The sequence below is a fragment of the Lithobates pipiens genome, unplaced genomic scaffold, assembly GCF_037356315.1.
Source record: "Lithobates pipiens isolate NorthernLeopardFrog02 unplaced genomic scaffold, aLitPip1_a1.2 Scaffold_8, whole genome shotgun sequence".
Taxonomy (NCBI): Eukaryota; Metazoa; Chordata; class Amphibia; order Anura; family Ranidae; genus Lithobates; species Lithobates pipiens.
This window is the reverse complement of record NW_027507903.1, coordinates 681,472,606-681,488,965: the sequence shown is the minus strand read 5'-3', so window position 1 is coordinate 681,488,965 and position 16,360 is coordinate 681,472,606. Positions and strand designations below refer to the sequence as shown.

General features: G+C 46.2%; 1 protein-coding gene across 2 annotated transcripts in view; it reads right to left on the bottom strand.

Annotated features, from left to right (window-relative positions):
* LOC143962103 (phospholipid scramblase 1-like) overlaps window positions 1–16,360 on the bottom strand; it is an 85,216-nt gene that overhangs the window by 36,609 nt on the left and 32,247 nt on the right. For both annotated transcript variants that reach the window (XM_077471430.1, XM_077471429.1), the window contains exons 2-3: window positions 13,755–13,801; window positions 10,430–10,674 (exon numbers count right to left, since the gene is read on the bottom strand). In XM_077471430.1, the coding sequence (XP_077327556.1) occupies window positions 10,430–10,674; window positions 13,755–13,767 (258 nt within the window). In that variant the 5' untranslated portion in view covers window positions 13,768–13,801. The remainder of the gene's footprint in view (window positions 1–10,429; window positions 10,675–13,754; window positions 13,802–16,360) is intronic.

The window sequence follows — 16,360 nt, the reverse complement described above, 5'->3', positions numbered from 1 at the left end:
AATAAAAAAAAAAAATTTTTTAAGAGCGACAACCGGAGTGTGGCTCATCTTTCCTAAATTACTCCATCTTCTCTCCAGTTAGCAACCTTTACAGCTCACAGTTTTTCCTTTCCTCAGAATTATTCCTGAAGTTCCATTCACCACTTGCCGACCGCAATACGGTTTTTGCAAGTGGTTTAAGATATCAGCCCTCACCTTGTTTTTTTTTTTTTTTTTTTGGGCTTTCTCATGAAAGTGGTCCAAGTGGCTAATTAGCCGAGGCAAACAAGAGACCAGATCATCTCTGATCACCTCTATGGTCTTGGAGGACCGAAGCGACGTCATGACGTCACTTCCAGTCTAGGGCGCAAGTAAAACATTTTTTTAGTTTTATTTAAAAAAAAAAAAAAAAAAAGATCAACATTTCTTCTTTTTTTTTTATCTTTATGCAGGTAACAGAGAAATTTGGGGTCTTTTTGACCCCAGATCTCTCCATAAAGAGGACCTGTCTTCCCTTATTTCTATCCAAAAGACATGCTGGGGGGGGGGGGGGGGTGTAATTGGCTCCTGTCTAAACTGGCCCCAGTAAGTGGATGTATGAATGAATGTGAGTCAGGGATATTAGATTGTAAGCTCCTTGAGGGCAGGGACTGATGGGAATGTACAATATAGATGTAAAGCAATTGTTGGTGCTATACAAATACCTAAAATAAATAAATACATATTACAAGGGATGCTTACATAGGAATAAAAGTGATTAAAAAACAAGCGACAGTGTAGAAATAAGAAATACAATAAATCAGAGAAATGTAATTAAAGTGCCCCATCCCTCTGTGGTCACACGCATATATACACATAGAGTATCTCACAAAAGTAAGTACACCCCATCACATTTTTGTAAATCTTTTTCATGTGACAACACTGAAGAAATGGTGATCTCCATGCCCAAGAGGGTTAAGGCAGTGCTGGGAAATAATGGTGGCCACACAAAATATTGACGCCCAACTTGGACATTTTCAATTAGGGGTGTACTCACTTTTGTTGCCAGCGGTTTAGACATTAATGGCTGTGTGTTGAGTTATTTTGAAGGGACGGCAAATTGACTCTGTTATACAAGCTGTACACTCACTACTTTACATTGTAGACAAGTGTCATTTCTTCAGTGTTGTCACATGAAAAGAGGGAAGAAAAGATTTACACAAATGTGACTGAGGGGTGTACTCACTTTTGTGAGATACTGTATTTGCATAGACATGCGCACAGGGTGTGCCAGGTGTGCATGTCTATGCAAATACAGTATCTCACAAAAGTGGGCACACCCTAATCACCCCGTGTGGTACAGATTCCCCATTTGGACCCCTGATATTTCAGAAAAGCCCCCTAACGGGGCTACTAAACAAAAAATAAAATAAAAATAATAATAAATAAAATAATAAAAATTTTAATTAAAAAAAATAAATACACTGACACCATGCAGTCCCCTACTGACACTCTCAGTGGGGCAGGTATAATATATATATATATATATATATATATATATATATATATATATATATATATATATATATATATATATATATATATATATATAGATAGATATGTATATGTATATATTTATTTATTTTTTATATACACACATATATATACACACACAAATACATACATATATACACACACACACACATATATACCGTACATTGTGTTATATATATATATATATATATATACACCGTACATTGTGTTTTATTATATTATATTATATTAATAGCAGTAATAATAATATATAATAATAATAATAATAATATATATAGTAATAATAATAATAATATATATAGTAATAATAATAAAATATAAAAATAATAGTGGTAGTAGTAGTAATAATAATAATGACAATAATAATAATAATAATAATTATAATAATAATAGCAATATTAATAATAAATAAATATATATATATATACCGTATATTGTGTTTTTTCTTTATATAATAAATAATAATAATAATAATATAATAAAACGGCAATCGTTGCAATTTTTTTTTGCAAACAATAAATATTAATGAATAAAAATAAGTGTTTTTTCTTTATTTATTTATATATTATTTATTTATTAATATATATTATTTTTTTTTGCAAAAAAAAAACGCAACGGTTGCCATTTTATTTTATATATATATATTTTTTTTTTTTTGCAGAAAATATTGATTTCAGTTTGTAAACCTAAAGAAACAAAACCCTCCTGTCTTCCATAGTGTGGTCTGGGGTTGTGAAGATCGATGTCCACAGGGGTGCAATAATCATCCTCCTCTTCCAGACACGGCACCAGATACCACCAAAGGTTTTTGGTTTTGAACTAAACATGATAACTTTATTTGACACATTGAGATAATGTTCCCAATGGTGACCTCTCCTCTCCTTATCTTATCAGCTATCCCCCATGTCTCTGTGTGTTCTTCTCAGAGATTGTCCCACTAAAACTCCAGTAAACTATGAAATGATCCTTTGCAACAAAGGTTATTTTCTTATGTCTAGGAGACACAGAACACCATATCCCATCCTCCGCTCCTCCCCGCTGATAGACTGGTCCCTGCAGACTCTTCCAACCAACGCTCCGCTGGTCTAAAGCCAGCCATAGCTGGATCAAATCTCGGCCGGTTAAGTAAGGGCCTGGCCAAGATTCACCCATGCATTGGCAGACTGAGTGTTACCCAAGTCGATCCATCAGTTGACTTGGGTACAACCAGATTTCAGATTTTTTTGGCATGCGATTATTGGAAGCAGCTATAGCCGCTAGCTATAATCACTGCGTTCTCCTGCAACCCGTGGTTTAAGGAAAGGAAATCATATATACGATAATCTATGGACTGCATAAGGTCCTCGAGTCATTAAAACTAGTGAAGGGTCCATAGTCCTTCACTGAACGTGAGGACGTTGAGGGACAGTCCACCTAGGGTGGCCACCTCTTCTTCAACCCAAACCCTTTATCAGTGCACAGCACATTTTTTTTTATTTTCGTTTTTTTAAGGGGGAACGCCGTGGACTCTGGTGTAAAGAGAAACTCTGACGTAAGGGGGTCTCTGTTCCCCAAAGCCCTCAGTTACATCAGAGTTCCCAGGATTCCCCCTTTAAATCAGGGTTCCCAAAGCCCCCCTTACATCAGAGTCCACAGAGCACCCCTTACCTTAGTGTACTCGCCTTTCATCCACGTTGTATCTTCCGGCTGCTGGGCTTCAAATGTCCAACCCACACAAAATCTTTTTTGGACGGGCAATTTTTGAAGTGTGGGCAGGCAGGCACAGAGTGGCAGGGGCGGGAGGAACGAACTGTGCTGGCTCCGGGCAGTGTGCAAATGAGTCTCACAGACACGCGGCGTAGACAACTGCCTCTAACCCTCCAGGGGGCAACCCTGGTGATTAGGGTGTGCCCAGGCACACCTGGCCGGTATGCACGCCTATGCACTTAGCGGTTCTTGTACTCTGTTACTTCTGAATACTACAGGTTACTTCCGGTCTGGTCTGAATAATGTGTCCGGGTTTCAGGCGCTCTGAAACCCGGACACGATTCAAAAACCCCGCACTGTCCGGGTGAATCCTGGACAGGCGGCAACCCTTAGTACACCACTGGAGAGTAGGGGAATCCCCTCAGCTGGAAGAGCTGTGGGTCAGGTAAGTAAAGGCACTTCTCCTCTCCCATAGACAAAATCAGCAGCTAACCCTTGCAACGGTTTTATAGGTTCCCAGAAATGGGCTTTCATTTTTTTACTAGAACTTTATGTATCAGCGCTGCAGGGACTGAGAAGACGGGGACAACCCCAAAGCTTATCCTGAAAATATAACTGTTAGTGCAAATAAAAAAGTATCACGGACAGAACTCAGCTGTGTTGTCACTGTCATCATATACACATGTCCCAACTGTCCCGGATTCTGCAGGACTGGCCCATATTTTGATACAAATCCCGCAGTGAAAGCTTGGTGAATGCATGCCTCCCAACCGTCCCGGATTCTGTAGGACTGGCCCATATTTTGATACAAATCCCGCAGTGAAAGCTTGGTGAATGCATGCCTCCCAACCGTCCCGGATTCTGCAGGACTGGCCCATATTTTAATACAAATCCTGCAGTGAAAGCTTGGTGAATACATGCCTCCCAACCGTCCCGGATTCTGCAGGACTGGCCCATATTTTGATACAAGTCCTGCAGTGAAAGCTTGGTGAATACATGCCTCCCAACCGTCCCGGATTCTGCAGAACTGATCCATATTTTGATACAAATCCTGCAGTGAAAGCTTGGTGAATATATGCCTCCCAACCGTCCCGGATTCTGCAGGACTGGCCCATATTTTGATACAAATCCCGCAGTGAAATCTTGGTGAATACATGCCTCCCAACCATCCCGGATTCTGCAGAACTGATCCATATTTTGATACAAATCCTGCAGTGAAAGCTTGGTGAATATATGCCTCCCAACCGTCCCGGATTCTGCAGGACTGATCCATATTCTGATACAAATCCTGCAGTGAAATCTTGGTGAATACATGCCTCCCAACCATCCCGGATTCTGCAGGACTGACCCATATTTTGATACAAATCCTGCAGTGAAAGCTTGGTGAATACATGCCTCCCAACCGTCCCGGATTCTGCAGAACTGATCCATATTCTGATACAAATCCTGCAGTGAAAGCTTGGTGAATACATGCCTCCCAACCGTCCCGGATTCTGCAGGACTGATCCATATTCTGATACAAATCCCGCAGTGAAATCTTGGTGAATGCATGCCTCCCAACAGTCCCGGATTCTGCAGGACTGATCCATATTCTGATACAAATCCCGCAGTGAAAGCTTGGTGAATACATGCCTCCCAACAGTCCCGGATTCTGCAGGACTGATCCATATTCTGATACAAATCCTGCAGTGAAAGCTTGGTGAATACATGCCTCCCAACAGTCCCGGATTCTGCAGGACTGATCCATATTCTGATACAAATCCTGCAGTGAAATCTTGGTGAATACATGCCTCCCAACCGTCCCGGATTCTACAGGACTGATCCATATTCTGATACAAATCCCACAGTGAAAGCTTGGTGAACACATGCCTCCCAACCGTCCCGGATTCTGCAGGACTGATCCATATTTTTATACAAATCCTGCAGTGAAATCTTGGTGAACACATGCCTCCCAACCGTCCCGGATTCTGCAGGACTGATCCATATTTTTATACAAATCCTGCAGTGAAAGCTTGGTGAATACATGCCTCCCAACCGTCCCGGATTCTACAGGACTGATCCATATTCTGATACAAATCCCACAGTGAAAGCTTGGTGAATACATGCCTCCCAACCATCCCGGATTCTGCAGGACTGATCCATATTTTTATACAAATCCTGCAGTGAAATCTTGGTGAACACATGCCTCCCAACCGTCCCGGATTCTGCAGGACTGATCCATATTTTTATACAAATCCTGCAGTGAAAGCTTGGTGAATACATGCCTCCCAACCGTCCCGGATTCTGCAGGACTGGCCCATATTTTGATACAAATCTTACAGTGAAAGCTTGGTGAATACATGCCTCCCAACCGTCCCGGATTCTGCAGGACTGTCCCTTATTTTGATACAAATCCTGCAGTGAAAGCTTGGTAAATACATGCCTCCCAACCATCCCGGATTCTGCAGGACTGGCCCATATTCTGATACAAATCCTGCAGTGAAATATTGGTGAATACATGCCTCCCAACCGTCCCGGATTCTGCAGGACTGATCCATATTTTTATACAAATCCTGCAGTGAAAGCTTGGTGAATGCATGCCTCCCAACCGTCCCGGATTCTGCAGGACTGATCCATATTTTTATACAAATCCTGCAGTGAAAGCTTGGTGAACACATGCCTCCCAACCGTCCCGGATTCTGCAGGACTGACCCATATTTTTATACAAATCCTGCAGTGAAAGCTTGGTGAATACATGCCTCCCAACCGTCCCGAATTCTGCAGGACTGGCCCATATTTTGATACAAATCTTACAGTGAAAGCTTGGTGAATACATGCCTCCCAACCGTCCCGGATTCTGCAGGACTGTCCCTTATTTTGATACAAATCCTGCAGTGAAAGCTTGGTAAATACATGCCTCCCAACCATCCCGGATTCTGCAGGACTGACCCGTATTTTGATACAAATCTTACAGTGAAAGCTTGGTGAATACATGCCTCCCAACCGTCCCGAATTCTGCAGGACTGGCCCATATTTTGATACAAATCTTACAGTGAAAGCTTGGTAAATACATGCCTCCCAACCATCCCGGATTCTGCAGGACTGGCCCATATTCTGATACAAATCCTGCAGTGAAATATTGGTGAATACATGCCTCCCAACCGTCCCGGATTCTGCAGGACTGATCCATATTTTTATACAAATCCTGCAGTGAAAGCTTGGTGAATGCATGCCTCCCAACCGTCCCGGATTCTGCAGGACTGATCCATATTTTTATACAAATCCTGCAGTGAAAGCTTGGTGAACACATGCCTCCCAACCGTCCCGGATTCTGCAGGACTGATCCATATTTTTATACAAATCCTGCAGTGAAAGCTTGGTGAATACATGCCTCCCAACCGTCCCGAATTCTGCAGGACTGGCCCATATTTTGATACAAATCTTACAGTGAAAGCTTGGTGAATACATGCCTCCCAACCGTCCCGGATTCTGCAGGACTGTCCCTTATTTTGATACAAATCCTGCAGTGAAAGCTTGGTAAATACATGCCTCCCAACCATCCCGGATTCTGCAGGACTGGCCCATATTCTGATACAAATCCTGCAGTGAAAGCTTGGTGAATGCATGCCTCCCAACCGTCCCGGATTCTGCAGGACTGATCCATATTTTTATACAAATCCTGCAGTGAAAGCTTGGTGAATGCATGCCTCCCAACCGTCCCGGATTCTGCAGGACTGATCCATATTTTTATACAAATCCTGCAGTGAAAGCTTGGTGAACACATGCCTCCCAACCGTCCCGGATTCTGCAGGACTGATCCATATTTTTATACAAATCCTGCAGTGAAAGCTTGGTGAACACATGCCTCCCAACCGTCCCGGATTCTGCAGGACTGATCCATATTTTTATACAAATCCTGCAGTGAAAGCTTGGTGAATACATGCCTCCCAACCATCCCGGATTCTGCAGGACTGGCCCATATTTTGATACAAATCTTACAGTGAAAGCTTGGTGAATACATGCCTCCCAACCGTCCCGGATTCTGCAGGACTGTCCCTTATTTTGATACAAATCCCGCAGTGAAAGCTTGGTAAATACATGCCTCCCAACCATCCCGGATTCTGCAGGACTGGCCCATATTCTGATACAAATCCTGCAGTGAAATATTGGTGAATACATGCCTCCCAACCGTCCCGGATTCTGCAGGACTGATCCATATTTTTATACAAATCCTGCAGTGAAAGCTTGGTGAATGCATGCCTCCCAACCGTCCCGGATTCTGCAGGACTGACCCATATTTTAATACAAATCCTGCAGTGAAATCTTGGTGAATGCATGCCTCCCAACCATCCCGGATTCTGCAGGACTGATCCATATTCTGATACAAATCCTGCAGTGAAAGCTTGGTGAATACATGCCTCCCAACCATCCCGGATTCTGCAGGACTGATCCATATTCTGATACAAATCCCGCAGTGAAATCTTGGTGAATACATGCCTCCCAACAGTCCCGGATTCTGCAGGACTGATCCATATTCTGATACAAATCCCGCAGTGAAAGCTTGGTGAATACATGCCTCCCAACAGTCCCGGATTCTGCAGGACTGATCCATATTCTGATACAAATCCTGCAGTGAAATCTTGGTGAATACATGCCTCCCAACCGTCCCGGATTCTACAGGACTGATCCATATTCTGATACAAATCCCACAGTGAAAGCTTGGTGAACACATGCCTCCCAACCGTCCCAGATTCTGCAGGACTGGCCCATATTTTGATACAAATCTTACAGTGAAAGCTTGGTGAACACATGCCTCCCAACCGTCCCGGATTCTGCAGGACTGGCCCATATTTTGATACAAATCTTACAGTGAAAGCTTGGTGAATACATGCCTCCCAACCGTCCCGGATTCTGCAGGACTGTCCCATATTCTGATACAAATCCTGCAGTGAAATCTTGGTGAATGCATGCCTCCCAACAGTCCCGGATTCTGCAGGACTGATCCATATTCTGATACAAATCCCGCAGTGAAAGCTTGGTGAACACATGCCTCCCAACCGTCCCGGATTCTGCAGGACTGATCCATATTTTTATACAAATCCTGCAGTGAAAGCTTGGTGAACACATGCCTCCCAACCGTCCCGGATTCTGCAGGACTGATCCATATTTTTATACAAATCCTGCAGTGAAAGCTTGGTGAATACATGCCTCCCAACCGTCCCGGATTCTGCAGGACTGGCCCATATTTTGATACAAATCTTACAGTGAAAGCTTGGTGAATACATGCCTCCCAACCGTCCCGGATTCTGCAGGACTGGCCCATATTTTGATACAAATCCTGCAGTGAAATCTTGGTGAATACATGCCTCCCAACCGTCCCGGATTCTGCAGGACTGGCCCATATTTTGATACAAATCCAGCAGTGAAAGCTTGGTGAATACATGCCTCCCAACCGTCCCGGATTCTGCAGGACTGGCCCATATTTTGATACAAATCCAGCAGTGAAAGCTTGGTGAATACATGCCTCCCAACAGTCCCGGATTCTGCAGGACTGGCCCATATTTTGATACAAATCCTGCAGTGAAATCTTGGTGAATACATGCCTCCCAACCGTCCCGGATTCTGCAGGACTGGCCCATATTTTGATACAAATCCTGCAGTGAAAGCTTGGTAAATACATGCCTCCCAACCATCCCGGATTCTGCAGGACTGGCCCATATTTTGATACAAATCCTGCAGTGAAATCTTGGTGAATACATGCCTCCCAACCGTCCCGGATTCTGCAGGACTGATCCATATTTTGATACAAATCCTGCAGTGAAAGCTTGGTGAATACATGCCTCCCAACCATCCCGGATTCTGCAGGACTGACCCATATTTTGATACAAATCCTGCAGTGAAAGCTTGATGTTCTGTAGTCCTGCTCCAGGATGACAGCACTGCTTGTCCTCAGACACAGTACCATACCCTAAGACAGGACTATAGAACACCTCCTCTCTATTTTATAGAGAGGAGTAGAGTGGGAGGTGTTTTGTAGTCTTGTTCTATGGTGAGAACACTGCTCACCCACAGATATGGTACAGTGAGTGATTTTTGTCACCCTAGGACAGCACTATAGTGCACCTCCCCTTCATGTTACATAGACAACTACATGAGAAGGTGTTCTGTAGACCCTTTCTAGGGTGACAACACTGCTTGTCCTCACACACAGTAAAGTTAGAGTTTTCATCCTAAGACAGCACTACAGAACTCCTCCCCTCCATTTTATGTAGATGGGTAGAGGAGGAGGTGTTTTTTAGTGAGTGTTGTCCCTCTAGGACAGGACTACAAAATGCATCCCTCCTGCTTTATGGAAATTAGTAGACAGGGAGGTGTCCTGTAGTCCTCTCCTAAGGGGACATCTCTGATCCTTAGATTGATACAGTACATCCGAGTGTTTTTTCACCCTAGGACGTGACTACAGAACACCCCCCCCCCCTTCTTTTTATGGAAATGAGTAGAGAGGGAGGCGTTTTGTAGTCGTGCTCTAGGGTGCTAATGCTAATCCTTAATAGCCTCTCTGTTATGTAGATGAGTGAAGGGGGAGGTGTTCTGTAGTCCTATCCTAGGGTGACTGCGCCGAGCTTTTATTCTGTCCTAGTGACCACCAACTCCTAAATTTGATGTATGGGTGTCACAGGGACTGTCGGTAATAAGAATATTCAGGAACTGTTAACTCTTCTATCAAAAAAAAAAAAAATACTGAAATGATATTTTCCACAGCCGATTACTCGGCACTGGCACCATTGAGTGATGAGACACTGGCAGTATTTTCAGGTGAAGGTTCCCCCAGGAAGGGGCCCCTCAGGGAATGTCTGATGGCACACACAGGCTCGGACCCCACTTTCCTCTACTGCAGGTAAAGCAAAATCATCCTGGTCAAGGACCGCCCCCGGCCTGTGATTGGATAGGGGAAGAGCAATATCTGTTGAGGTCACCTATTGCTCTCCCATCCAATCAGGAAGCTCCCTGTGCTGTGTAGTAGAGCCTGATTGGCTCCTATTGATGCCCCTCCTCCTCTCCTAATCTGAAGCTGAGGGACATCGGAGAGCTAGGTCTGAGGTCCTACGTCTATGGGGTGTCACAGACAGTACTCACTGCAGGCGGAGATCAGTGTACACATAGGTAAGTAGGTAGGTATGTATGGAGTAGGCATTTATGGAATATCAGACATGGAGTATACACACAGGTAGGTAGACAGACAGGTAGTTACCTGACTAAGGTATTCCAAAGCATTTGGGGTGCTCCCGCTGCTGACGGGCATATAAGGTGCTCCTGCTGGCTCCAGCTGTGGGCGGGGGTGCATGTGGTGCTGTGGGGGGACGCTGCACCCACCTCCGGGGTAATCATGGAATCCAGGAGAAGGAGGTAAAGGAGCGGGTGGAGCGGAGGGGGCGGTGGGATACGGTGGAGTGGGATAAGGGGGGTTGGGGTATCCCGGAGCAGGTGAGGAGTAACCTGGGGAAGGAAACACAGGATTACAGACTAGAGAAAACCAATCCAGCCTATACACAATGACATTATATACAGAGAGGATACTACCACCACCATCTTCACCACCACCATCTTCATCACCACCACCACCATCACCATCATCTCCAACACCACCAATTATCATCCATCATCACTACTAATCATCATCCATCAACTGCACAACCACCACCATCAAATCATCATCTTCACCACCATCATCATCATAGTCAACACCAGCACCACCATTATCATCTCCACCATCATCACCATCATCTCCACCACCACCAATTATCATCATCCATCAACTGCACAACCACCACCATCAAATGATCATCATCATTTCTACCACCACCAATCATTATCCATCATCTTCACCACCACCACCCCCACCATCATCTCCAACAGCACCAATTATCATTAATCATCATCCATCATCTGCACAACCACCACCATCAAATGATCATCATCATCTTCGCCACCATCATCATCATAGTCAACACCAGCACCACCATTATCTCATCATCATCATCTCCACCACGATCATCTCCACCACCACCGCCTTTATCATTTCTACCACCACCAATCATTATCCATCATCATCACCACCACCATCACCACCACTGCCGCCAATCATCATACATCAACTGCACAACCACCACCATCAAATAATCATCATCATCATCTTCACCCCCATCATCATCATAGTCACCACCAGCACCACCATTATCATCTCCACCACCACCACCGCCTTTATCATTTCTACCACCACCAATCATTATCCATCATCATCTCCCCCACCATCACCATCATCATCTCCCCCACCATCACCCATCATCATCATTATCATTATCAATATTCATTATCATCACTACTAATCATCATCCGTCAACTGCACAACCACCACCATCAAATAATAATCATCATCATCATCTCCGCTACCACAAGCATCATGGTAGAGAGAAAGATATCACTGCTCCAGGTAGGACAAGCGACAGTAGAAAACCTTCTCATCCAGCTTGGAAGCCCAGGTGCCGGTGTTCTGACATATAGAGTCCGGCCATCTAAAAGTGTCCGCCCGTATTGTGCAGGCGCAGCGCTTGCGCAGTACGGAGCAGAAGGAGATTCGGAAAATCTCTGAAGATGAACGGCGCCTGTGCCGTAAGTCCAGGTGGAAGCCCCACCATCCAAGTGGACATAGGGTTGCACATATTAGAGGGCCCCTTGCGGGCTCGCTTCGCTCGCCATGCTTCGGGCACGGCCTCGCTGCGCTCGGCTCTTTTTACTTGGATGGTGGGGCTAGAACCTGGACTCAAGGCGCAGGCGCCGTTCATCTTCGGCTAATTTCGGAATCTGCTTGTCCTGTGTACTGCGCATGTGCAGTACACAGCGGACACTATCCGATGGGGGACATTATGTGATAGGACACCGGCAATGCATAGAGCAATCAAAAACAGTTAGAAGATCTGGACAGCCGCACTCAAAAAACATTTTTTTGCCTTTTATTCAAAAATTCTTGTGAACAAAAATACAAGTCACAGCAGGAACAAACAGGAGCTAACGCGTTTCACACTTCAATGTAGTGCTTAGTCATAGCTAGTCACCACCAGCGCCGCCGTTATCTCCACCACCATCACCCATCATCATCATCTCCACCATCTTTATCATTTCCACCACCACCAATCATTATCCATCATCATCACCACCACCACCACCAATCATCATCCATCCATCAACTACACAACCACCATCAAATAATCATCATTATCACCATCATCATAGTCACCACCATTATCACCACCACTATCATCATATTCACCACTACCATCTTCATCATCTACATCATCAGAACATCATCCTCTCCAACACCATCATCTTCACAACCATCATCTCCACAATCATCATCAGAACATTATCATCTCCACCATCATCGTAAATCTTCATCACCACCACCAACTCCATCATCATATTCTCCTCCATCATCCTCTCAAACACCACCATCATCATCATCTCCACCATCATTATCTTCATCACCACCATCATCGTCATCTTCACCATCACCACCACCATCATCGTCATCTTCACCATCACCACCACCACATCACCACCATCATCTCCATCACCAGCATAATCTCTATCATCAGAACATCATCATCTCCACCGCCATCAACATCACCTTCTCCACCCCCACCACCATCTCTATCATCAGAACATCATCATCTCCACCACCATCAACATCACCTTCTCCACCCCCACCACCATCTCTATCATTAGAACATCATCATCTTCACCACTATCATCATTAGTGCTATCATCATCTCCACCACCACCTCCACCATCCTCAACACCACCACCACAACCACAAAACCATCATCTCCATCACTATCATCATCAACACTATCATCTCCACCACCATCAGAACATCATCATCTCCATCCCTATCATCATCATTAACACTATCATCATCTCCACCACCGTCAACATCATCTTCTCCACCCCCACCACCATACCACCCCATCATCTCCACCACTACCAACATCATCTTCACCACTCCAACTGCCATCATCTCCACCACCACCATCTTTACCACCACCATCATCATCTCTATCATCAGAACATATCATCTCCAACACTATCATCATCCCCACCACCATCATCATCTTCTCCACCACCATCATCTCCACAACCACACCACCCCTTCATCTCCACCACCGCAAACATCTTCAAAACCCCATCATCTCCACCACTACCAACATCATCTTCACCACCCCAACTACCATCATCTTTACCACCATTATCATCAGAACTTCATCATAGCCACCACCACCATCACCATCGTCTTAGCCTTCACCATCTCCACAATCATCATCTCCACCAGCACCACCATCATCACCTCCCCCACGACCACCATTGTCATCAATCATCATCATCTCCACCACCACCATCATCGTCATCATCAATCCATTGGTTCTCCTCGAAGTATATTACAGTCTAGCAGTGCTCCTAGCAGCTTCTCAGATATTTGAATACAATTGATCCCTCCCCCTGGTGTGATGTCATCCTCTTACCTGGAGCCGCCATGTTTATGTCCTTGCTGTCCCACACATCCGATGCCCTGCAAAACACAAAAGATGGAGGGATTAGGGGTAGGCATTTTTTTGGCTAATGACACTGGTTAGCATGGACACCCTGACCGGTCTGTGGCTACACAACCCCAATACACAACAACCTGCGATGCTCTGTGTGTTCCGACACCTTTATATCACAACCAGCATCCACTTCTTCACCAATTTGAGCTCCAGTATCTCTTCCATTGGACTGGACTACATGGACCAGTCTTCACATTCTCACGTGTACCAGGGAGCCGTGGTTTAGTCATGGGGACCCTTAGTTCCACCCGCCTCTGAGGACCGACCCTTAGTTCCGCCCCCTACCCGCCTCTGAGGATCGACCCTTAGTTCCACCCCCTACCCACCTCCCAGTACCGACCCTTAGTTCCACCCGCCTCTGAGGACCGACCCTTAGTTCCACCCCTTACCCGCCTCCCAGTACCGACCCTTAGTTCCACCCCTACCCGCCTCTGAGGACCAACCCTTTAGTTCCACCCCCTACCCGCCTCTGAGGACCGATCCTTAGTTCCACCCCCTACTGCCTCTGAGGACCAATCCTTAGTCCCACCCCCCTACCCACCTCTGAGGACCGACACTTCGTTCCACCCCCTACCCACCTCCCAGTACCGACCCTTAGTTCCACCCCCTACCCGCCTCTGAGGATCGACCCTTAGTTCCACCCCCTACCCACCTCCCAGTACCGACCCTTAGTTCCACCCGCCTCTGAGGACCGACCCTTAGTTCCACCCCTTACCCGCCTCCCAGTACCGACCCTTAGTTCCACCCCTACCCGCCTCTGAGGACCAACCCTTTAGTTCCACCCCCTACCCGCCTCTGAGGACCGATCCTTAGTTCCACCCCCTACTGCCTCTGAGGACCAATCCTTAGTCCCACCCCCCTACCCACCTCTGAGGACCGACACTTCGTTCCACCCCCTACCCACCTCCCAGTACCGACCCTTAGTTCCACCCCCTACCCACCTCTGGAGGACCAACCCTTAGTTCCACCCCCTACCCGCCTCTGAGGACCGATCCTTAGTTCCACCCCCTACCGCCTCTGAGGACCAATCCTTAGTTCCACCCCCTACCCACCTCTGAGGACCGACACTTCGTTCCACCCCCTACCCACCTCCCAGTACTGACCCTTAGTTCCACCCCCTACCCGCCTCTGGAGGACCAACCCTTAGTTCCACCCCCTACCCGCCTCTGAGGACCAACCCTTAGTTCCACCCCCTACCCGCCTCTGAGGACCAACCCTTAGTTCCACCCCCTACCCACCTCTGAGGACCAACCCTTAGTTCCACCCCCTACCCGCCTCTGAAGACCAATCCTTAGTTCCACCCCCTACCTGCCTCTGAAGACCAACCCTTAGTTCCACCCCCTACCCACCTCCCAGTACCAACCCTTAGTTCCACCCCCTACCCGCCTCTGAGGACCAACCCTTAGTTCCACCTCCCAGTACCGACCCTTAGTTTCAACCGCTACCCGCCTCTGAGGACAGACACTTAGTTCCACCCCCTACCCACCTCCCAGGACCGACCCTAAATTCTACCCCCTACCCGCCTCTGAGGACCGACACTTAGTTCCACCTCCCAGGACCGACCCTAAATTCTACCCCCTACCCGCCTCTAAAGACCGACACTTAGTTCCACCCCCTACCCGCCTCTGAGGACCGACACTTAGTTCCACCCTCTACCCGCCTCTGAGGATCAACCCTTAGTTCCACCCTGTATTCCGCCTCCCAGTACCGACCCAAGTATCATTTTGTGGTGATAAATAATTTGTATGGAATTTTGAAAAGAATATAAACAAACGTAAACGAATATGAATAAATGTAAAAAATAAATAAAAAAATTGCAACAGTAGATCTCTCACACCACAATAGGCTCCCCCAGCAACAATATACCCCCCTCAGTAACAATAGATCCCTCACCCCACAAGAGACTCCCCCAGCAACAATGGGCCCCACTCTAGCAACAATAGAGCCCCCAGCAACAATGGAACCCACCTCAACAATAGATCCCTCATACAACAATAGACTCCCCCAGCAACAATGGATCCCACCCCAGCAACAATAGGTCCCACCAGAAGCAAAATATCCCCCCAACAATAGACCTCACTGCAGCAACAATAGATCCATCACATAACAATAGATCTCTCGCACAATAGACTCGCCCAGAAACAATAGGTCCCCCCAGAAGCAGCAGATCCCTCCAACAACAATAGACCTCACTGCAGAAACATTATATCCCCCAGCAACAATAGGTCCCCCCAGAAGCAACAGATCCCTCCAACAACAATAGATCTCACTGCAGCAACAATATACCCCACCTCCGCAACAATGGATCCTTCACACCACAACAGGATCCCCCAGCAACAATGGATCCCACCCCGGCAACAATAGGTTCCCTCAGCAACCATAGCCCCCCCCAGCAAAAATAGACCCTACCCTGGCAACAATAGGTCCCCCCCCAGAAGCAACAGATCTCTCCAACAACAATAGACCTCACTGCTGCAACAACAGACCCCACATCAGCAACAATTGATCCCTCACACAATAGGCTC